The sequence below is a fragment of the Geotrypetes seraphini genome, chromosome 2 (genome assembly GCF_902459505.1).
Source record: "Geotrypetes seraphini chromosome 2, aGeoSer1.1, whole genome shotgun sequence".
Taxonomy (NCBI): Eukaryota; Metazoa; Chordata; class Amphibia; order Gymnophiona; family Dermophiidae; genus Geotrypetes; species Geotrypetes seraphini.
The window spans coordinates 514,791,975-514,817,408 of record NC_047085.1 but is presented as its reverse complement, the minus strand read 5'-3'; the positions used below and the strand labels follow the sequence as shown (position 1 = coordinate 514,817,408).

General features: G+C 42.6%; 1 protein-coding gene and 1 pseudogene across 1 annotated transcript; both read left to right on the top strand.

Annotated features, from left to right (window-relative positions):
- Nucleotides 1–1,190: 1,190 nt before the first annotated feature.
- LOC117355286 overlaps nt 1,191–25,434 on the top strand; it is a 194,238-nt pseudogene continuing 169,994 nt past the window's right edge.
- LOC117355263 (zinc finger protein 420-like) lies at nt 6,118–9,544 on the top strand. The gene is made up of 2 exons (XM_033933563.1): nt 6,118–6,227; nt 6,560–9,544. The coding sequence occupies exon 2, from the start codon at nt 6,736–6,738 to the stop codon at nt 8,305–8,307; it is 1,572 nt and encodes a 523-aa protein (XP_033789454.1). The 5' UTR covers nt 6,118–6,227; nt 6,560–6,735; the 3' UTR covers nt 8,308–9,544.

The following is a 25,434-nucleotide window of genomic DNA, read 5'->3' as shown; positions in this document are numbered from 1 at the left end:
TGGATTGGCCTCCGTGAGAATGGGCTACTGGCCTTGATGGACCATTGGTCTGACCCAGTAAGGGTATTTTTATGTTCTTATTTTTGGGAATTATGGCCTATGTCAAGTTTTTATTTTACAAGATGATTCATGGTCTTGCCTTGAGTTGACTTGATTATTGAAGTTCCTTCTTTGTTCAGCTCCAAAACATTGAAAATACAGCTATTAAGACTTTTATGGGAGATTTTGCCTTTTTCTCCACTCCAGAAGGAAGCCCGTTGGCTACCATATTTTTATCGAGCCAAATTGAAGATGTTGGTTTTGACACACACAGCCTTTTACTGAGGTTTCTTGGGCAACTTTTTGATCCCTTATCGTCCCACACACACTTTAAGATCCCAGAACCAGAACCGTCTTATCCTGTCTCTGTCACGAGCCAAATTGGATCCTACTAGACTAGAGGATCAACGTTCCTTTATAGGGCACCAGCCATGTAGAATTCTCTGCCCCAGCATTTACGGTTAGAAAGTCATCTACGATAGATTGAACTCATTTTTATTCTTTAGCATTTTGGGAGCTCTAATGTTATGGTAGAGTTTTATACGTCACTGTGGGATCAACCTTACTGGTTCCTGTTTCATTGTTGTTTAGTTTTTGTATTAATATCAAGTATACTTAATAAATAAATATTAGTAAATTAAAAGCCCCCAGACTGGCAATTACATGCTTTGGTTTAAATCTTTTCTTGCTTTTTCTTTGGGAGCATCTTCTTTTTGGAGTTCTCTTGTAACTATTAGACTTGCTTTAAAACCAAAAAGTTTATATATTTTTGGATCCTAGGCAGCTCTAGAATTTTCCTTGAGAAAAGGAACATGCGATCAGAGGTGGTTGTAGGTGGGAACAAGACTTTGGCTGTAGTTGTGGGTGGGCGAGTTCCTGTTTTGATATCTTCGTGGGCTGTATTTGCTCCTTTATACCTTTCTTTAATTGTTATTTTTCACTTTAGGTTTATTACTAATTGGAAAATTAGTTTCATAACCTAATTTTAAAAAGAAGAGAAAGGTTTAAAGACTTATTGCAGAATTTCCTTAACATGAGAAATCCCATGTAGTCGTGTGAGCCCAGAAAATTGTGTTTCATGATCGTTAATAGCGCTCCATAGTTACTAACACACGATTACCATCTTTTGTTTCTATTCAGCAGATACTGAGGCGAAGAGGGAGGAGAATCAAGAAAAATGGTTTCTGGAAATTGAACCCATCCCAAGCCAACCAGGAAATGTCAGTGAGAATATTTCTCAGAGGAATGAGAATCAAAACACAAGGAATTCTCAACAGGAATTGGAGAAGAAGCTGAGAGACCCTGCAAGAGATCCCCTGGATGCAGTCGCTGAGGGTGAGAAAAGTGACGGGGAACTCACAAACATCCCTGAGCACCAGAGACACCCGAGAGAAGAGAGATCCTTACGAAATAAAAACAGCGACCAAATGGCTTTTCAACTCCACCAGGGAGAGAGGAAAGGAAAGAAATCCATTCTACTTGACACCACTGGAGAAAGCCTTGGTAAGATATATCATTTATTATTGCTCAAGAGAATCCGCCCCAGGGTGAGACCCTTTTTGTGTTGTCAATGTAGAAAAAGCTCCAAACGAAAGGTGAATGTATCACAGCATTAGTTCCAAGGGATGGGCAGCCCAAAAATGTTGTTTTGTTTTAGTTTCTCTGGATTTTTGTTTCAGGAGCAATATCAGCAAGAGTGTGAACTATTTGGAAATGTGGCACACTCTTATGAAAAAAGGGGCCTTGTTTCTGATGGTGCTCCAGTGGGTCACACGTGTGTAGCATTTGCAAAGAGGAGACACTATTACTGGCGAACCAAAGACACCAAATGTCTTTTCTGCTTGCTTTAGTTTAATGACGTGGGATATGTCCTGGGCTTTTCCATGTCATTGCCGTCTCTTTTAATTCCACACCAGAGAACACACTAGGAAAACTACTGAGTGCACGAAATCTCCTAATTGGGAGCATTTCTTAATGAAGATCCTAAAAATAACCATGGCCAGATACTGAAGCTGAGAAAAGCATGTTTTAAGCAGGAGGAGAGGCTGCCCATGGCTTAGACCACGCTGAAAAGGTTTGTTGATTCATTATACTTGATGAATTACACAATTTTGGACCTGCCAAGTTAGAGGATTTGCAAAATAATTAATAAAAAATCCAGAAAGTTAGAAATAACTCCATAAATTACATAACAGAAGAGGTTCAGATATACTGGGGAAAAAGATGGGACATAGGACCTAGTGATTTCTGCCCTGCTCCAGCCGTCCTTAAAAATTTTAAGAAAAGCTTTCAAAACAAATGAGTCTTAAGGTTAACTTTGAACTGATCTAGGGGCAAAGCATTTCCCCAAAATGGGGGCATGAAATAAAAAAGCATCGTTTCTTCTAGAGTCCCAGTGAACCCAGGAGAGAGATGGTCTGGCCAGCCGATGGTCATCAAAGGAGCAAAGTGTTCGCCCCAGCACATAGGGTATACTTTCCTTTGCCAGATAGTCCGGGGTCCCCTCTCTAAGTGCTCTGAAGGTCAGAATCAGGATCTTGAAATGTCTTCTCTAAGCGATAGGCAGCCAGTGTAATTGGGAGAATAATATATAGACAGCCCAATAGTCAAGAATTGAGATGGAACCAGAACCAGTGAAGGTAACTCCAGAAGAAAAGCACTAGAAAGCTCGATTCCAGAAAATTGTTGCTGTTAGGAGATATCCATCACCTTGGAACACAAGTCAAGGAGCCTAAAATAGTGAAGTGTCTCCCAGGATCCTCGGCTTCCAAGAATCCCAAACAAATATTATCTCTAATTAGGAAAGAATCTAGGAATTCTAAAGCTGATGTTGTTATCCATTTGGGTTCAATGACGCACCAGCAATACCCCACTTGTGGTGCAGAAAGCTTTTTGGGAGCCAGGAGAGGGGTTGAAACCTTTTTGTAAAGACTGTAGCTTTTTCGGAAGTACTGCCTACATATGGAAAAGAAGAGGGAAGAGTAGGAAATAGTGAGATCTTCAATAGGTGGCTCAGAGCCTGGTGTCATCACGAAGGCTTTAGGTACAGAGGAGGATGAGGAAATACATGGAAAAACAAGAGAGTATATTGTAATGACAGGTAAAAGGATCCTTGCTGAGAAATTCACGCCATGGGTTTCTAGGCGTTTAAACTAGAAGGTGGGGGTGGCATAAGCAGGACACACGGTGGCCACCCCCAGCAAAGACAAGATAGCAACGTACACAACGATATTAGTGATACCCTTCTTAGCAAGGCAACTGGCAGTGAGACTAAAAAAAAAATGAAATTGCCCCAGAAAAGTAGCTGGAAAGCAAAGACCACAAACGCTCGCAAACTAGGCAGCCAGCAAGCCAGGGAATTTAAAGAAAGCAAAGGCAAAGTCCCAATCCCTCCCGAGAGTTCACCCCAAGGAGCAAGACCCGATTCAGTTTTAGAATCACTCTTTGGCGAGTAGAGATGACATGTTTGGGTCACTCGGGAAAGTCCAAAAAGAGGAGCAGAGCAGCAATCACTAGGAAATGGTCCATCATACAAACAGCAGTAGCAGCGCTGACCATCCCAGCATGATCCAGGCAGTGGTGGAGTCAGGTCAGACCCTGAAATGAAGCGGATGTACAGTGGCGACATTCATAGCCTCCTTTCCTGACGCACATAAAAATGAACACCCTAACTCAGTGGTAGGCAAACTCATTAGTCAAAAGAGCCAAAGGTCAGCAGTACAACGATTAAGATTTCTTTTGAGAGCCAAATTTCTTTTCAAGAACCATGTTTTTAGGAGTCGTTTTAAACTAGCTACTAACATTCAATAAAACCAGATATCATAATAATAGTAATTTTATTTATTGCCCAAAAATATTTTTTACATTAAAATATAAATATGACAAAAAACATATTTAATGACACTCCGCTCACCCGCACATAGTCAAAATCGATTTGTGGCAGAGCCTAGAGAATGACACGGGGGAAAACTTTGTCCCCATCCTCGTGAGCTCTGTCCCCGTTCCCACAAACCATCTGATCCCATCCACACAAGCCTGAAATAGTTTTATACTGAACTTATTAAAGTATAAAAAGAAACAATATTCTGTACAATTGTCAATTTATAAATCAGCGTCTTCTCCCCACTCTCTCTTCCCCATTTCCCTTCAGCATCCTCAGCCCACTCTCTCTCCACTTTCCTTCAGCGCACACATATAAAAACAAGCGAGCAATTTTATATCATTTTCATTCTATTCATTCATAGAAATTAAAGTCTAAATAATGCCAGTAACAAAACATGATTTTACAAAAATAATTCCCTGCACAGTCAAGGCTGCAAGGATTACTAGATGTCTTTCAGCAGCAACCCTCCCTCCCCTCCCCTTACTTTTATGGCGATTTTCTTTTTTTTTGTGTGTTCCCGCTGCCCGAACCGACTTTCATCAAGTCATGCATGTGTGGCTGCCAAAACTTCTCCTCTGATGCAACTTCCTGTTTCCGGTTACGTCACAGGAGAAGTTTCGGCAGCCACATACGACTTGATGAAAGCTGGCTCGAGCAGCTAGCATATGGAAAAAAAAAACTAGAAAATTGCCATGGTAATGTAAGGGGGAAGAAGGGAGATGTTTGATCGGTGACGTGTCATTCTCCATCTCAAGGGTGCCCACACTCTTTGGACTTGCGAGCTACTTTTAAAATGACCAAGTCAAAATGATCTACCAGCAATAACATTTAAAAAAACACAAAACACACTGTACGCACAGAAAATATTAATTATCATTTATATTCCACGGGTTTTCAAAGAGGTCAAGGCAGATGACTTTATGCAATGTCACCTCAGGAACAACTATACAAAAATAGACAAATATACCCCCCTCCCTTTTTACTAAATCATGATAGCGGTTTTTAGCGCAGGGAGCTGCGCTGATTGCCCCACGTTGCTCTCGATGCTCATAGGCTCCCTGCGTTAAAAACCACTATCGTGGTTTAGTAAAAGGGGGCCATTATGCAAAATATAGACAGCAGATATAAATTCTCAAAACGGACACATTTTGATCACTAAATTGAAAATAAAATCATTTTTCCTACCTTTGTTGTCTGGTGATTTCATGAGTCTCTGGATGCACTTTTTTCTTCTGACTGTGCATCCAATATTTCTTCCCTTCTTTCAGCCTCCTGTATGCTTCCTGTCCTCCAGACCTCATTCCCTCCCCCAACTTTTTCTTTCTTTCTCTATGTCCCCTTTCTTTCTGTATGTCTGTCTTTCTCCGTGCTCCATTTCTGTCTGTCTCCCGTCACCCTTCTTTCTTTCTGTCTCCCTGCCCCCCTTTCTTTCTTTCTCCCTGCCCTCCCCCAAGCCACCGCCATCGGGGAACAAGCCGCCACCGCCGCTCTCCTTGCTTCCCTTCCCCGTAAAGAGGACGCTGAAGCACCAGGCCGACCAACCTTCCCCACCTGATGTCAATTCTAACGTTGGAGAGGAAGTTCCAGAGGTTGGTTGGCCCGGCGCTTCAGTGTCCTCTTTACAGGGAAGGGAAGCAGGTTGGGCACCCCTGCTCTAGCTAGCAGAGCCGCACTCAAGTGGCTAAAGAGCCGCGGTTTGCCAATCATTGCCCTAGCTGATTGCCTGGCAGGGACAATTGCATTCAACTACATCTGAATTCTGTGTGGTAGCGCTTCCCTGAATATTTTAATAGAGAGCAGTGAACTACTACACTGTTGACCCATAATATGCTATTAGTTTCTTATCAAAGGTTATCTTTGCCAGCCTATTTTAATGCAACAACAAAAAGACCTGTGAATGCTGATATTCTGAAAATAAAAATACATATGAAAAAGTCCAACCGGACCCTACACGCCTTTCTTAGGGGTCCAATTGATGTCAAATGCACAAATAGAGAAATGGACCTAAAACAGTGTACTTGTCTATATGCAAAACACAAATGGCACAAAAAAAAATCAACATCCACAGGTTGTTTTTTTTTTTGTTGTTGTTGTTGTTGGATTGATTCTTCTGTGGATTTTTGGGTCTTCTTTTTTTCTTTTGTTGTGTAGCCTGTTTTAATCAACAGGCATTAATCTGTTTGTTTTCATTTAAGGGAGTAAAGTGTGTTATAAAGAAAAACCAAAAAACTGAAGATTCCTGAAAGCTCTCTCAACACATCACCTCTACTGACACCCTTGTTTTGTTTTATGCTATAATTCCCAGGTACATTAGATAGATTGTGAGGGAAAATGTTTGAGGATCTGAATAAATATATTCTGTCCCGAGTCCCCTTAGGAGATTGGTAAAGTTATGTTTTGAAAAAAAAACCCTAAATCAAATTACTTAGCTCTTGTTCAACATCAAGTCATGTAAAAACAACTTTTCACCATCTGCCAATTAAAGGGTTAATACAAGCAGGAATACAATGAATTACTTAAGAAAAGCTTTATTAAAGATTTTATATCGTATCTAAGAATGCACAAAATAATCCAAATGAGAGATAAACATTCTACATCTTTATATTATGATACAAAACTTTTCTTGTCATCAAACAGGTTTAAACTGTCACCAGAGGATCCATGAGAGTGAGAGGCCATTCACAAGTCCAAAATGTGGCAAAAGTTTTAATCACCAATCAAATTTAAGAAGACTTGAGAGGATTCATACCAGAAAGAGACTGTATACCTGTTCAGAATGTGGGAAAAACTTTACTCGGCAATCAACTTTAAAAATGCACGAGAGGATTCATACTGGAGAGAAACCATATACCTGTTCAGAATGTGGGAAAAACTTTACTCAGCAATCACATTTAATAACGCACAGGAGGATTCATACTGGAGAGAAACCATATACCTGTTCAGAATGTGGGAAAAGCTTTACTCAGCAATCAGCTTTAAAAAAGCATGAAATGATGCATACTGGAGAGAAACCATATACCTGTTCAGAATGTGGTAAAAGATTTAATCAGCAATCACATTTAATAACGCACAAGAGAATTCATACTGGACAGAAACCATATGCCTGTTCAGAATGTGGTAAAAGATACAGTCATCTTTCAGCTTTAAAAATGCACGAGAGGATGCATACTGGAGAGAAACCATATACCTGTTCAGAATGTGGTAAAAGATTTAATCGGAAATCACAATTAATAACACACAGGAGGATTCATACTGGAGAGAAACCATATACCTGTTCAGAATGTGGGAAAAGGTTTACTCTGCAGTCAACTTTAAAAATGCACGAGAGGATGCATATTGGCGAGAAACCATATACCTGTTCAGAATGTGGGAAAAGATTTAATCGGCAATCACATTTAATAACGCACAGGAGGATTCATACTGGACAGAAACCATATGTCTGTTCAGAATGTGGGAAAAGATACAGTCATCTTTCAGCTTTAAAAATGCATGAAAGGATTCATACTGGAGATAAAGCATATATCTGTTCAGAATGTGGTAAAAGATACAGTCATTCAGCTTTAAAAATGCACGAGAGGATTCATACTGGAGAGAAACTATATATCTGCTCAGAATGTAGGAAAATCTTTACTCAGCAATCAACTTTAAAAATGCACGAGAGGATGCATACTGGCGGGAAACCATATACCTGTTCAGAATGTGGGAAAAGCTTTACTCAGCAAACACATTTAATAATGCACATGAGGATTCACTCTGAAGAGAAACCATTTACCTGTTCAGAATGTGGGGAAAGCTTTAGTGTTCAGTCAATTTTAAAAATACATGAGAGGATGCATACTGGAGAGAAACCATATACCTGTTCAGAATGTGGGAAAAGCTTTACTCGGCATTCAAGTTTAAAAATGCACAAGAGGATGCATACTGGAGAGAAACCATATACCTGTTCAGAATGTGGAAAAAGCTTTACTCGGCAATCAGCTTTAAAAATGCACGAGAGGATTCATAATGGAGAGAAACCATATACCTGTTCAGAATGTGGAAAAAGCTTTACTCGGCAATCAGTTTTAAAAATGCACGAGAGGATTCATACTGGAGAGAAACCATATATCTGTTCAGAATGTGGGAAAAGCTTTACTCAGCAATCGGCTTTAAAAATGCACGAAAGGATGCATACTGGAGAGAAACCATATACCTGTTCAGAATGTGGTAAAAGATTTAATCAGCAATCACATTTAATAACGCACAGGGGGATTCATACTGGAGAGAAACCATATACCTGTTCAGAATGTAGCAAAAGCTTTACTCAGCACTATAATTTAAAAATGCACAAGAGGACTCATATTGGAGTAAAATCATATACTGGTCAGAATGTGGTAAAAACTTAAATGAAAGTCACATGAGGCATAAGAGGACTCAAAGAGGAGGTATAGAAAGGTGTATACGAATATCCAGGAGTGGAAGAAGGGACAATCCTGAGAGAAAATATTGGCATTTCTTGCTCTCTTATATATCTTTGGTATTTTTTACTTTCAGTGTAAATTTTTTTTAAAATATCATAGATATAATTTGAGATACCACGTCAGTAAATATATCAGTGGCTACCTTCCCCACACATTCTACCAACATGGTTCTGACATCTCCCACGAGCAGTTCTGAAGTTGGGCTTTAATGGAGATTGTCTATGATGCTCCATGGGATGTAATCAGTTCTGGGGCCAGCATGTGCCTGTGTATTCATGAGTGGAGCTTACAAAAATAGGCAGTGATTTAGGGCAGATCTCTGCACGCTGGCCACTAAATTTATTCTCATACTTTTCTCACACCTTCAGGCCTACTGTCATATACCTCAAATCTCATCCAGGTTTAAACTGTCCTCAGAAGATCCATGAGAGTGAGAGGCCAAGTCCAGAATGTGGTAAAAGATATAGTAATTCTTCAGATTTAAAAAGGCACAAGAGGATTCATACTGGAGAGAGACCCTATATATGTCTAGAATGTGGTAAAAGCTTTAGTCAGCAATAAGATTTTAATTAACTTGAAAGGATTCATAGTGGAGAAAACCCATCTATCTGTCCAGAATGTGGTAAAAGCTTTAATTAGCAATCACATTTAAATATTCACGAGAGGAGTCATACTGGAGAGAAACCATATACTAGTTCAGAATGTGGTAAAAACTTTAAATGGCAATCAAATTTAAAAGAGCACAGATTCATACTGTTCTGAATGTGATAAAAGCTTTATTCAGCAATCGCATTTAAATCTGTACAAGAGGCTTCATACTGGTCAAAATGTGGGCAAATCCTAAATGCAAATCACATTAGATAAATATAAAAAGATTCACACAGAAGGTACAAAATGAAGGTGTATATGAATGTCCAGGAGTGGCGGAAGGAGCAACTATCAAGCAGACATTCCTGAGAAAAAATATTGGCATTTTCTGCTCTGTTATTTTTGACTTTTAGTTTATGCCTAGACTGTACGTTCTTAGATGTGAAGAGGGAATCAGCCTCATAGAAATAGATTTTAAACCTGTAAATATTTAAGCCTGTAAACCGCTCTGAACTGTTTTGTGGTATTGCGGTATACAAAAATAAAGTTATTATTATTATTATTTTAGACAATGCTCACTGTCCCCGGCTGAATATTGTCCTATAACAATTCAGCAATTAATACAAATTGGAAAACAACTAATTATATATACAAACTGTGATTATTTGGAATATACAAAGTAATCCATGTGAGAGAGAAATATTGTACAGCGTTATATTATGATTAAAACCTTTTATCCGTCAATGAAAACAAAAACAAAAAACTGTGGATACAGATGTTCTAGAGATAATTTATTATACACTGACATATAAAAACATGAAAATTCAGTTTAAAAAAATACAGTGATAAAATTCAAACCGGACCCTACATGGTCCATGTATCGGTGAACACGCCTTCCTCAGGGGTCCTAAAAGGAAGAGGTGAGAAAGATAAAAAGATAGAAAGATAAGAAATGACTGTGATGCCAATCTGGAGCATGCATATTAGTGTCTATACTCGACTGCAAGATAAAACAAGTGAGCCAAGTGTGATCATGACAGAGAAATAGACAGAGAGATAGACAGAGAAAGAGATAGATCTGTATTGCAAAGAGGCTTTTATAGCTTGGAATCTTATTCTGAATATAGAAAACTATTGAGCTTCAATAGAAGTTAAATCTCCCTCTCCTTAGTAAACTTGTGCTAGACAGAAGAATAATAGGCTGAAGTCATATGTGATTTCCAGTATGTCTCTGACAATAGTTTCTGATTAACTTTAGTTATCTGTGCACCTGGACCCATAATAATCCTAAGCACCCTCTTAATCAGACATTAACACCTTTTAGCTAATCATGATTTAATCAGGGCTATTTGAAACCATCTTTTAGGGCTGCTTTCTGTGAATTCTGTGCACTCAGGGTCTATCTGCATTCACATGCCAAGGTCAGATTGATATAATTTCCTATAGGCCTTTGCTGACATTAGTTATGCCAACTGAAAATGCTGATTGCTAGCAATAGTTATGCTGACATATATGACTTTGAAGAGACTTCATTTAGAATATTGTGTCCAATTCTAGAGGCCGCACCTTCATAAAGATATAAAACGGATGGAGTTGGTCCAAAGGAAGGCAACTAAAATGGTGTGTGGTCTTCGTCATAAGGCATATGGGGACAGACTTAAAGATCTCAATCTGTATACTTTGGAAGAAAAGCAGGAGAGAGGAGATATGATAGAGACATTTAAATACCTACGTAGTGTAAATGCGCATGAGTCGAGTCTCTTTTATTTGAAATGAAGCTCTGGAATGAGAGGGCATAGGATGAAGTTAAGAGGTGATAGGCTCAGGAGTAATCTAAGGAAATACTTTTTTACAGAAAGGGTGGTAAACGCGTGGAACAGTCTCCCGGCAGATGAGATGGAGGCAGAGACTGTGTCTGAGTTCAAAAGGGCCTGGGATAGGCCCGTGAGATCTCTCAGAGAGAGAAAGAGATAATGGTTACTGTGGATGGGCAGACTAGATGGGCCATTTGGCCTTTATCTAAGAAAAACATACAGAAATAAGCATAGAAACATGAAATAGACTGCAGATAAGGGCCACGGCCTATCAAGTCTGCCCACCCCAATAACCCTCCCCTACCTTTCTCTGTGAAGAGATCCCAAGTGACAATCCCATTTTGTCTTAAAATCAGGCACGCTGCTGGCCTCGATTACCTGTAGTGGAAGATTATTCCAGTGATCAACCACCCTTTCGGTGAAGAAGTATTTCCTGGTGTCACCGTGTAGTTTCTCACCCCTGATTTTCCACGGATGCCCTCTTGTTGCCATGGGGCCTTTGAAAAAGAAGATATCTTCTTCCACCTTAATTCGGCCAGTGAGATATTTGAACGTCTCGATCATGTCTCCCCTCTCTCTGCGTTCCTCGAGTGAGTATAGCTGCAATTTTTTCAGCCGTTCCTCATACGGGAGATCCTTGAGTCCCGAGACCATTCGGGTGACCATTCGCTGGACTGACTCAAGTCTCAGCACATCTTTGCGGTAATGCGACCTCCAGAATTGTACACAGTATTCCAGATGGGGTTTCACCATGGATCTATACAATGGCATAATGACTTTGGGCTTATGGCTGACGAAACTCCTACGTATACAACCTATGATTTGTCTAGTCTTAGATGAAGCTTTCTCCACTTGCTTGTCAGTCTTCATGTCCTCACTGATGATCACCCCTAAGTCACGTTCTGCTACAGTCCTCGCTAGGATCTCACCATTAAGGGTGTAAGTCTTGCATGGATTTTGGCTGCCAAGGTGCATGACTTTACATTTTTCGGTATTGAAACTTAGTTGCCAGGACTTGTACCAGCGCTCCAGTAGGAGTAGGTCGTACACCAAACTGTCGGGCTTTGAGTTTCCGTCCGGCACTGTGCTTTTGTCTGTTGTGTTCTTGCCTACTACATTGCATAATTTGGCGTCATCGGTGAATAGCGCTATTTTACTTCGAAGCCCCTCAGCCAAGTCCCTTATGAAGATGTTGAATAGGATCAAGCCCAAGACCGAGCCCTGCGGCACTCCACTGATCACCTCCGTCATTTCGGAGGGGGTGCCGTTTACCACCACCCTCTGAAGCCTACCTCCAAGCCAGTCCCTAACCCATGCTGTCAATGTGTCTCCCAATCCTATAGAGCTCATCTTGCTCAACAACCTGCGGTGTAGTACGCTATTGAATGCTTTGCTGAAGTCCAAGTATACGATGTCCAGGGACTCCCCAACATCCAGCTTCCCCGTCACCCAGTCAAAGAAGCCGATTAGGTTGGATTGGCAGGACCTCCCCTTGGTAAATCCATGTTGACGGGTATCTTGTAGATTCTCCTCATTCAGGATCGTATCCAATTGGTGTTTGATTAGAGTTTCCATTAGCTTGCTCACTATTGATGCGAGACTCACCGGTCTGTAGTTAGCAGCCTCCGTCCTGCATTCTTTTTTGTGGAATGGAATGACATTAGCCATTTTCCAGTCCAATGGGACTCTACCTGTACTAAGGGAGAGATTGAAGAGCACAGATAGCGGTTCCGCCAAGACATCACTTAGTTCCCTGAGTACCCTGGGGTGTAGGTTGTCTGGCCCCATTGCTTTGTTAACCTTGAGATTAGACAGCTCACAGTGGACATTGCTGGGCTTAAACTCGAAATTTCGAGCTATCCCTTGTCTGCAGCTGAGGGCCAGATCCCAGTGCCTCACGGGTGAAGACTGAGCAGAAGTATTCATTTAAAAGTTCGGCTTTTTCGGAGTCCGATTCTACATAGTTCCCATCTGGTTTCCTAAGGCCCGCCTGTGTTTCTGTTTCTGTCACTAATACACCTGAAGAAGGATTTATCGCCCTTCTTAATGTTCTTCGCTAGATTCTCCTCCATTCGGAATTTGACCTCTCTGACCGCTGTTTTGACGGCTCTTGACTTGGCCAGATAGTCTTCTCTAGAGTTCTGCTTCCCTGATTGTTTGTAAGAAATGAACGCTCTTTTCTTTTCTTTTATGAGGTCTGAGATCTCTGCAGAGAACCACTGTGGCTTATTGTTTCTTTGCCGTTTACTTACCAATTTTATATAGCGGTTGGTTGCTTCTTGTATGGTAGCTTTCAGAGTTGACCACATTACTTCTACATTATCTGTTTCTGCTCGGTTATGCAGCGCCTGATGGATGAAATCCCCCATGCCCTCAAAGTTGGCGTCCTTGAAGCTAAGGACCTTGGTTAATGTGTTAGATTTGGCGAAACCTTTCCTGAGATTGAATCATACCATGTTGTGGTCACTGGAGGCCAACGTGTCGCCCACCGAGACCTCTGTGACACTTTCTCAATTGGTAAGTATCAGGTCCAGTATTGCCCGATCCCTTGTTGGCTCCAATACCAGTTGCCTGAGTCTTGCTCCCTGAATAGAGTTTAATAGCCTCCTGCTGCTGCTGGTCGCAGAGGAAAGTGTGGTCCAGTCCACATCAGGCATATTGAAGTCACCTAACAATACTGTGTCCCCATGCAAGGTGATATTCTCTATATCCCCGATTAATTCCATATCCAGGTTATCCTGTTTTCTTGGGGGTCTGTATACTACACCAAGATACAGGCATTTGTCCTTCCCCCTGGCCAAATTCACCCAAAGGGATTCCCTGTGTACCTGACATCTGCGATTCTGATGACTTTAATGTCATCTTTGGTATATAGTGCTACCCCTCCTCCCATTTTGCAGAGTTAAAGTTAAATGGGAATAGATTCTGTACAAACATAAGGAAGTTCTTCTTCACCCAGAGAGTGGTAGAAAACTGAACACTCTTCCGGAGGCTGTTATAGGGGAAAACACCCTTCAGGGATTCAAGACAGTTAGCAAGTTCCTGCTGAAACAGAACTTACGTAGGTAAGGCTAGTCTCAGTTAGGGGACTGGGCTTTGACCTAAGGGCCGCCGTGGGAGTGGACTGCTGGGCACGATGGACCACTAGTCTGACCCAAAGGCAAAAAGGGCAAACAGAATGCTGGGAATGAATAAGAAGGGGATCACGAACAGATCGGAGAAGGTTATCATGTCGCTGTACCGGGCCATGGTACGCCCTCACCTGGAATACTGCATCCAGCACTGGTCGCCATACATAAAGAAGGACACAGTACTACTTGAAAGGGTCCAGAGAAGAGCGACTAAAATGGTTAAGGGGCTGGAGAAGTTGCCGTACTGTGAGAAGTTAGAGAAACTAGGCCTCTTCTCCCTTGAAAAGAGGAGACTGAGAGGGGACATGATCGAAACGTTCAACATAATGAAGGGAACAGACTTAATAGATAAAGACAGATTGTTCACCCTCTCCAAGGTAGGGAGAACGAGAGGGCACTCTCTAAAGTTGAAAGGGGATAGATTCCGTACGAACATAAGGAAGTTCTTCACCCAGAGAGTGGTAGAAAACTGGAACACTCTTCCGGAGGTTGTCATAGGGGAAAACACCCTCCAGGGATTCAAGACAAAGTTAGACAAGTTCCTGCTGAACCAGAACGTACGCAGGTAAGGCTAGACTCAGGGCACTGGTCTTTGACCTAAGGGCTGCCGCATGAGTAGACTGCTGGGCACGATGGACCACTGGACTGACCCAGCAGCGACAATTCTTATGTTCTATGTTAAGGGGCTAGAGGAGTTGCAGTACAATGACAGATTAGAGAAACTAGGCCTCTTCTCCCTTGAAAAGAGTAGACTGAGAGAAGACATGATTGAAACATTCAAGATAATGGAGGGAATAGATTTACTAGATAAAGACAGGTTGTTCACCTTCTCCAAGGTAGAGAGAACGAGAGGGCACTCTCTAAAGTTAAAAGGGGATAGATTCCGTACAAATGTAAGGAAGTTCTTCTTCACCCAGAGAGTGGTAGAAAGCTGGAACGCTCTCCGGAGGCTGTCATAGGGGAAAACACCCTTCAGACATTCAAGAGAAAGTTGGACAAGTACGCAGGTGAGGCTGGACTCATTTAGAGCACTGGTCTTTGACCTAAGGACCGCCACATGAGAGGACTGCTGGGCACGATGGACCACTGGTCTGACCCAGCAGCGGCAATCCTTATGTTCTAAAGTTTAGTAAAGACAGTATGTGGAAACGGAAGCATTTTATTTTGGTTCATCCAGTTGCTAACAGGATCAGAGTCATGGGTGAAATACAGTTCTGACCCCAATCTGTTGGGCCTCTGAGATCATATGGCTGTGTTTATCAGACTCAGGAGTTCATAGCTGCAGGTTCAGTCATCAAACTGAAATGCCAGTTGGGTATTCTCCTTATAGCTGCCTGCCACCGGTCTCCATTTTAACATAAGAACATAAGCAATGCCTCCACTGGGTCAGACCCGAGGTCCATCGTGCCCAGCAGTCCGCTCACGCGGCGGCCCAACAGGTCCAGGACCTGTGCAGTAATCTTCTATCTATACCCCTCTATCCCCATTTCCAGTAGGAATTTGTCCAATCCTTTCTTGAACCCCAGTACCGTACTCTGCCTTATAACGTCCTCTGGAAGCGCATTCCAAGTGTCCACCACACGTTGGGTAAAGAAGAACTTCCTAGCATTCGTTTTGAATCTGTCCCCTTTCAACTTTTCCGAATGCCCTCTTGTTCTCTTATTTTTCGAAAGTTCGAAGAATCTGTCCCTCTCTACTCTCTCTGTGCCCTTCATGATCTTGTAAGTCTCTATCATATCCCCTCTAAGTCTCCTCTTCTCCAGGGAAAAGAGACCCAGCTTCTCCAATCTCTCAGAATATGACAGGTTTTCCATACCTATTATCAGACGTGTTGCTCTCCTTTGAACCCTCTCGACTAATGCCATATCCTTCTTAAGATACGGCGACCAATATTGGACGCAGTACTCCAAATGCGGGCGCACCATCGCCCGATACAACGGCAGGATAACTTCTTTCGTTCTGGCTGTAATACCCTTAACCTAGTATCTTCTGCTCTAGTAAAAGAAAAAAAACAAACTAGGTTATAACGATGAAAAAGAATGTAACAGAAACACACTCACATTTTACACATTTATCTTCTTTTCTGCATTTAGGGAGAAGAGGCAGAGTGAGAAGAAAGGCCCATCTGACCTGTTCATTTTGCCTTTCTGTTAGGATCTGTCTTTACCTTGGCTTCCCTACAGCTAACAATATTCTGTACTTATCCCATGTTTTTAAAACAATTCTGATATTCTTTTGGTCAGGAAATACTTCTGTATGTTGTTCCTGGATCTTTTCACTTTAATATCATCATGACATTCTTGTTCAATTTAGGTCACATTCTAATTTCTGGCACTGGTAACTCCCCTACATCTTCCTCGGTGAAGACCAAAGCAAATAATTCATTTCATTTCTCCGCTATGGCCTTGTCTTCCCCGAGAGCCCCTTCTACAGAATACAGCTATTAGATTAATCTTCAGATTGAAGAAAAGTGATAAGATTTCACCTTACTTATGAGAATTACACGGGTTACCTATAGGAGGGAGAATACTTTATAAATTCTATTGTATACTATTTAAAATACATTTTAGAGAAACTCCTGCATATATGCCCCAACACTTTTATTTTTCAAATAGCCCATCTTTGAACTTAAGAAATAATGACACTTTTCGGTATCCAGTCATTAAGAACATAAGATAGTAGATGACGGCAGATAAAGACCCGAATGGTCCATCCAGTCTGCCCAACCTGATTCAATTTAAATTTTTTTTTTTGTTTGTTTAATTTTTTCTTCTTAGCTATTTCTGGGCAAGAATCCAAAGCTTTACCCTGTACTATGCTTGGGTTCCAACTGCCGAAATCTCTGTTAAGACTTACTCCAGCCCATCTACACCCTCCCAGCCATTGAAGCCCTCCCCTGCCCATCCTCCACCAAACAGCCATATAGAGACACAGACCGTGCAAGTCTGCCCAGTAACCGGCCTAGTTCAATATTTAATATTATTTTCTGATTCTAAATCTTCTGTGTTCATCCCATGCTTCTTTGAACTCAGTCACAGTTTTACTCTCCATCACCTCTCTCGGGAGCGCATTCCAGGCATCCACTACCCTCTCCGTAAAGTAGAATTTCCTAACATTGCCCCTGAATCTACCACCCCTCAACCTCAAATTATGTCCTCTGGTTTTACCATTTTCTTTCTCTGGAAAAGATTTTGTTCGACGTTAATATCCTTCAAGTATTTGAACGTCTGAATCATATCTCCCCTGTCTCTCCTTTCCTCTAGGGTATACATATTCAGGGATTCCAGTCTCTCCTCATACGTCTTCTGGCGCAAGCCTCCTATCATTTTAGTCGCCCTCCTCTGGACCGCCTCAAGTCTTCTTACGTCGTTCACCAGATACGGTCTCCAAAACTGAACACAATACTCCAAGTGGGGCCTCACCAATGACCTGTACAGGGGCGTCAACACCTTCTTCCTTCTACTGACTACGCCTCTCTTTATACAGCCCAGCATCCTTCTGGCAGCAGCCACTGCCTTGTCACACTGTTTTTTCGCCTTTAGATCTTCAAACACTATAACCCCAAGGTTCCTCTCGCCGTCCGTGCATATCAGCTTCTCTCCTCCCAGCATATACGGTTCCTTCCTATTATTAATCCCCAAATGCATTACTCTGCATTTCTTTGCATTGAATTTTAGTTGCCAGGCATTAGACCATTCCTCTAACTTTTGCAGATCCTTTTTCATATTCTCCACTCCCTCTTCTGTGTCTACTCTGTTACAAATCTTGGTATCATCTGCAAAAAGGCACACTTTTCCTTCTAACCCTTCAGCAATGTCACTCACAAACATATTGAACAGGATTGGCCCCAGCACCGAACCCTGAGGGACTCCACTAGTCACCTTTCCTTCCTTCGAGCGACTTCCATTAACCACCACCCTCTGGCGTCTGTCCGACAGCCAGTTTCTGACCCAGTTCACCACTTTGGGTCCTAACTTCAGCCCTTCGTTCAACAGCCTCCTATGAGGATACAATTAGATCTTTTAATTCCACGTGGGAATATTAAGCAGCAATGCTTTGGAAAACATTATCAACTAATAGTAACCAGCAATTTAATTTTAAGTGGGAAGGACTTTGATTCGCAGTTTTTCCAACTTTGTTTTTTTTCTGGACATTCTTACTATGGAGTGTTTCTGGCTTGCACAAGCAAAAAAAAAAAAATCCAACAGAATTGCAGAAATGATGTACAAAAAACCAAAGAATATGGTCCCTACATGGTCCGTATTTCGAAGAACACTCCTTTCTTCCTCAGGGGTCCTAATGTCAAAATGTAAACTAATCAAATGAGGTGTATGCATTACCAAAGAAAGTGTATTTTCTGTAAAACAGCCAATAGTGATGGTGAAGCTACCAATGGACGTATTAAAAAGTGACCTGTGAGGGGGATCGAGGTGGAACATTTAGATGCCAACTTGAATGGGGAGCCCTTCCACTCAGCTCCCTAGACCAGCTCCAGCCCCCATCTGCCTTCCACTCAGCCCCCATCTCATTTCACTAGACCAGTCCAGAGCAGCAGACTCCCACCCCATGAGTGCAGCAGCCCTCATAAGCAGCGGAATCCCCTCGCGAGTCCAGCAACCCCCACTGGAACTGGTGTGGGGGGCTGAGTGGCAGGAGCTGAAGCTAGAAGGAATGGAAAGAGGTGCTGGGCCTGGAAAAAAACAGAGGGACTGGACCTGCAGGCTGCTAGACTCATGTTGGAGGGGGGCAGCTGAAACTGGAAGGAGGGAGGGGAAAGAGGTGCCAGACCCATGTTGGGTAGGGGGATAGGAGGTAGGGGATAGGAAGAGAGATGTTGGACCTGTAGGGAGGAGGAGAGGGAAGGGAAGGGAAAGAGAAGATGCTGAACCAAGGGGATGAAGGAAGTGAAATAGTGAACATATTGGTGTAAGGCTGTGCCCTAATGCACTCCCCTAACACTGTTCCTGCCATGATTTTTCTATGTAGCATTCTGTAATTTGGCTGGTTCAGTTTTCTCAGAGGAGGGGATCTTGGGGAGAGAGGGCTGTGGCTCACTGGTTCAGCTGCTGCCTCTATGTGAGATCAAATCCCAGTGCTGGGCAAGTCACTTAATCCCCCAGTGCCCACCTCTTTGAATGTCTGCTTTGAAATGCCAAAGTGACAAATAGGCAGTTTACAAGTCCCCATTCCCTTATTCTGTGAGATTTATATCAAATGACAATTGTACAGAATAGTTTCTTTTTATACTTGAATAAAATAAGTTCAATAATTATTCGAAGCTTGTTCGGATCAGACAGTTTGCAGGGACAAGGACTGAGCTCTCAGGGACAGGGACACGTTTCCCCCCCCACATCATTCTCTAACTCTAACAACCTCCCAGTCTTGGTTCTTTCTCCCTGTGCAGGATTCCTTGTTGGCGGGAATCTCCTCCCTCAGGATTAGAAAGGAATTGGGGAGGAGCCGAGAAGGTTGGTGATGTCACAAGGGAGAGGGCTCTGCCCCTTATAATGCTGATTGGTCAGAATGATCTCTGGGGCGGGAAGAGAAGTGGAAGGTACCGCCCCCTAGCAGGGAGAAGGCAGAAAGGAGGATTTCTCTGGGAGCGGGAAAAAGTGATGGGCTGAACTTTCTGCTCAACAAAGGATAGAGTCGTCCATCTTGTGCTGAAGACTCAAGTGCTCAGTTTCTTCTCACTCCAAGAACCAACCTGGTCTAGAAGAAGAGCCCCAAATGTCCAAATGGCTGCAGGAGCTTCTGCTCAGGTAGGAAATCCCCCTCCCCCACTTTTCCTGGCAGGGATGGGGGAGGGGACTTGGAATGCCAAAACTTAGTTTGGAGCTGGGGCAATGGAGGATGAAGGAGCAGCCCTGGGCTTCCATTCAGCCTCTCCTCACCTCATGGTCCAACACTCATTCATTCAAATGTGATTCTGAGTTTCAGATAAAATATAATGGGAATAAAACCACCAGTAACAACGTATCTAATGTAGAACATATGGGACTAAAGTAAAGGAAGATGGGGAGGAAATGCAATTAATATAGGAGAGACCAAAGGCTGCATTTTGACTGGTAGGAACTAGAGGAAGATTGAAATGTCAAATGGCAGATTCCTATGGGGAGAAAAGTCAGATTGCTGAATTGGCTTCGTGGGAGCCCTGAATGGAGAATGCAAATGATCACTCTGCTTCAAATGGAGCCCCCTCAGATCAGGGATCGGACTTCTTTAAGAGAACTTTGACCCCACGGGGACAGAGTTGTCTTTTCAACATGTAACTTGTATTGTTTTTGCCATAATAAAAGATTATTCTCATAAATGGCTCTTAAGAAGGCCTTTGAAGCCGTCTAGATATTCCAAAGCTCAGGAGCAACTGCAGAAAAAATATCTTGTCGCATAGAGGGAACGGTAAGTAATCTGCGATCTGAAGATCTTCTAAGGAGACGGGACATTTTTCAATGAATTGAGCAGATTTAGTTTGCATCGTTTTAAAAGTTATTTGTGAAATTTTATATGAAATCCTATGTTATTACATTTTACATTTAATCACTTGGCAACACATCCATGCTCCATATGTACGCCTCCCCCAACTTATGTGTATCATTTATACAATAATGGCAGAAGGCGTTGAGTGTGTTCCTGGTTTGTGTTTCACATGCAGGTGAAGTTTGAGGACGTGGCTGTCTCTTTCTCCCAGGAGGAGTGGGAATATTTAGATGAAGGTCAGAAGGAGCTTTACAGGGAGGTGATGAAGGAGAATTATGAGACTCTGATCTCCCTAGGTAAGGACTAAAATATTTTTAACTAATAGGAGACATTTTTCTGCACTTACTGTGTTTATAAAAACATGATGGCAGAAAAAGGCCAAATGGCCCATCCAGTCTGCCCATTCACAGCATCCACTATCTCCTCCTCTCCTTAAAAGATGCCACATGCCTGCCCCACACTTTTTTTTGTCTGTTCGATTTATTGTGTATGTTCTCTTGTGAACTTTGCATAGTGCGGTATAGAAATCAAGTTTTCAAGTTTATTAGGATTTTATATACCGCCAATCAAGGTTATCTAAGCGGTTTTACAGTCAGGTACTCAAGCATTTTCCCTATCTGTCCCAGTGGGCTCACAATCTATCTAACGTAGCTGAGGCTATGGAGGATTAAAAGGCAAATTCTACAAGAAGCGCCCAAAAGTCAGGCACTGTTCAGCGCAATTCTAATAAAATTGGGTGCTGTTTAATGAACCACGCTGAGGCGCCCAAGAAATAGATCAGCTCTAGTACAAGTAAACATTAGGCGCCTAGCTGAGTGCATAAGCACGCTTAAGAGCAGTGATTCTGGAACAAGGCTCCTAACATGTAGCCATGCCCGCGCCTAACATGCTTAGCGCCTATTGTTTTGTAGGTCGCCTAAATTTTTAGAGGCGCCTTGTTACAGAATCGCGCTTTCTTGATAGTCACCTAGGTTTCAATCAGTGCTGATTAAAAAGCTTAATTGGGCTTGTTGTTCAATTTAGATAGTGAGCAGAGTTTTGGTTCTACCCTGCTCATAGTGTAAGGATTGATGTGCCCCCCCAATGTATGGTTGGTGGGGTTATGTTAGGTGCTCTTACAAACGCCAGGTTGGATGTACTCGCGAGGCGCGTCTTCTCCCTACCTGCCCTGCTGCAGCACACAGCCCTCCCTTCCTTCGACGTCAGCGCTGACATCGGGAAGACTTCGGTCGGCTATGTGCTGCGGCAGGGCAGGTAGGGAAAAGGCAGTGGCATACCAAGGGGGGGCGGGGAGGGAGGTCCGCCCCGGGTGCAGCCTTGGGGGGGGTGCGCAGCCGGCTAGGTCCCCTTACCTTTGTGGCGCTTTCCCCGACTGACCGACAACAGGCCCGGTCCGACAAACCTCCCTGCCCTTTAGCCGTGAATCTAAATTACCTTCTTACAGCAGCTTCAATACTCCAGCTGCTATAAGAAGGTAATTTAGATTTGCGGCTACAGGGCAGGGAGGTTTGTCGGACCAGGCCTGTTCTGTTGTCGGTCGGGCGGGAAAGCACCACGAAGGTAAAGGGCAGGGAGAGAGAAAGGGAGGAAAGGTGGAGTGGAGAGGAAAAGACGCTTAAGGGAAATGGGTAAAACTGAGGGGGGAGAAGGACGCTGAAAGCACTGGAGAAGACAAAGGGGTGGAGAAGGATGCTGAAAGGACATGGGGAAGACGGATGGGGGGAGAAGGACGCTGAAAAGACATGGGGAAGACAGAGGGGGAGAAGGACGCTGAAAGGACATGGGGAAGACAGAGGGGAAGAAGGATGCTGAAAGGACATGGGGAAGACGGGAAGGAGAAGGACGCTGAAAGGACATGGGGAAGACAGAGGGGGAGAAGGATGCTGAAAGGACATGGGGAAGACGGGGGAGAAGGATGCTGAAAGGACATGGGGAAGACAGAGGGGGAGAAGGACACTGAAAGCACATGTGGGAGACAGAGGGGGAGAAGGACGCTGACAGGACATGGGGAAGAGAGAGTGGGGAGAAGACGCTGGCAGGGAAGAAGACAGAGATGCCAGACTATGGGGGGAGGGGAGGGAAGAAGATGGGTGCCAGACCAATTTGGAAGGGGGAGAGAAATGGAGAGGCACAGTAACAGAGCAAATGGAAGACGCAGAGAGAAGAGAGATAGTGGATAGAAGGAATTGAATGAGAACATGAGGAAAGCAGAAACCAGGCAACAAAGGTAGGAAAAAAATTCTATTTCTTTTTTTTTTTTCCTTCAAGATAAAGTAGTATATTAGTTGTGTTGATAAAAATTTATAAACATTAGAGGCTCTGGTAGAAACCCGTTTACAAAATATGTATTCTTCCCAATTAATAATTCCAAATAATAAAGTATTTTGCTTATTTGTAAATGAGTTTCTACCAGAGCCTTTAATTCAGTAGCATAATTAAATGAAATAACTATTTCAGAAGTTTATAGGGACTGGCGGGGATGGAGGGGAATCCTCACAGGGAAGGGTGGGGATGGAGGGGATACCTTGCGGGGATGCGTGGGGATGGAGGGATTCCTTGCGGGAATGGGTGGGGATGGGTGGGATTTCTCACGGGGACGGGTGGGACTTTGGCAGGGACGGGTGGCAATGGGTGGGATTTCTGTCCCCGCGCAACTCTCTAGTCCCGAGTTCAATACCTTCACAGAAGATTCACCAGGAAGTAGACTCAAATGAGAAGCACAGCCAGAGGTGATTGCATAAAGAATATATTATAGAAATAGGCTTACAGTAAAGTAAGATTCATAAAAGTTACAATTAAGGAGAGAGCAAAGTTCCAGAGATAGAGAGAGAGATATAAGTTTTACAATTACAGAGAATGCTTCTGTGCTCTTGTGAATGAGAGAGAACACCCAAAGAGGGGGATGGGGAGGGTGATGTCCCAAGCTTCAGGTTCCAGTGATAGAGCAAGAGAGGGGGGTGATGCAAGAGGAGCCTTTATTAGCTTGGAATCTTATTCTAAATATAGAATCTATTGAACTTCAATAGAATCTATTGAAGTTAAGCATCCCCATCCTTAGTAAACTGTGCTAGACTGGAGAAGAATAGACTGGAGTCGCATGTAATTTCCAGTATGCCTCTGACAATATGTGTGCACCTGGATACATTGTATATCCTAAGCTGTCCATCCTAAGCATCAGACATTAACACATCTTCTTAGCACCTCTTTGTACCTCTTAGCTGCAAGATGGTTTGTTTAAGCATGATTTAATTAGGGCTGTTTGAAACAGTCTGCCTGGATGTTTTCTGTATGTGAATTCTGTGCATGAGCACTCAGGGCCTATCTGCATCCACATTCCAGAGTCAGATTGATATATTTTCCCATAGGCCTTTGCTGACATTGGTTAGGCTAACCCAATGCTAGGCTGACACATAGGTGCACTGAAATGATGATAATTGTACAAATATTTCCAATCAAATATTTTTTATTAAAATGTTACAGACATTCCTGAGTCATAAGGCATTTATTTGTACAATGGAGGCACATTACAAATCAGATAGTAGAAATGCAACTTCCCTGACTTAATGCCCTCAAAATTCCATTCTGCTAGGTTCACTTATATATACCTAATATATGATGACATTTTACTGCCTGCATATAATTGGTCAAGAATACTTGATACCATCTAAGGCGCTTGCATGCATATTGGGGGAGTATCTTTCCCCCTCACACAAGAATTCCTAAAAGTTACATTTTAATACTAGCTTATCTGATAAAGAAAAAGTATTACAATATAATCTACTTACAGAGGAAATATTATCCATACACACAGCTTTAAATAATTTCTCCTTAAAAGTCAAAATGCTGCTCCCATTTTACTGAGTCACTTAAGAGCATGCACTGAGAGAAGGGGAGTGGCCAATCCACTCCCACAAAACCTACATTTTCCTATATGAATCCTCCAGTACAATTTTTAGAGGTAATTATATTTCAATCTGAACCCATTAATAGTTTACTAAAATTTAATTCTTCGTATTTGCATTTTGTATATTCAATTATCATTTCTAACTTTACCCTGCAAAAAAAGGAGAGGGAACCCCCTCCCCTGGAATGTAATCTCTCTAGTAAGAAGAAAGGTCCATCTCTTGTGGTATGCAGACTATGCCTGCTAGGAGTGTCCCTAGAGCAGTGCACAAGTCTAAACCAAGCTCCACTCAAATATCCCCTTTTAAAGCACAAATTGAGTCAATAGATGAATTACCTTCTTTGTCCTGTAGAGGGAGCGGGAGAGTAGGAGTGCAGGATTCCCATCCCCCACTGAAGCCCAGGGTGATTGACCAGAAATGATCTCCACCTGAGGGTTTGGGGCGGGGCTGCAGACTGCTATCCCTGAGATCCAAACTACTTGAGAGGCAGAAGCAGCAGGAACTGGGGCAGGACAGGCCACAGCACTCAGGGCTGAGAGCTCTGGATATCAGCCAAACTCCGGAATCCATGGAGCTGATAGAGGCTGGTGAAGATATGCCTCTTGGTTTGTTGGAAGAACCACATGATATGGAGCTGGAAATAAACCCTGAGACAAATGCTGAATTGCCTTGTGAAATCCAACCCATGGAGGTATGCTGTATGAAAGCCAAGTGACTGACTCTGTTGCTGTGAGTAATTAAAGTTTGTTTTTCTAATTGCTTGCAAGTGCTGGATACTTCAAAGCCAGCTGAAGAGTAAAGAAGTTTTGTTGGAACTGTGCAAGACCTGTATTTTTGATATTTGGTTTTTTTTTCCTTTCTGGAAGTTTGTGGTTCTTTCCCTGGTGGGGGAAAGTGAACTGTTTTTCAGTCCCAGACAGTGGGGTTTGCCCTGTGATTCATGTGGTGAGATAGAGGGCCTATTTTGGCAGAATAATATATCACGGAGCACACTGTCTGACCAGCATGTTGCTGCTGATGAAGCCAGTGCAGTTACACTGACTTGTGCTGAATTGGTGCAGCACTAAAGTTTGTTTGTTTGTTTGCTTTGAATTTTGGAAGTTTTTCTTTCTTTTGTTTTACATGCTTTTGGAC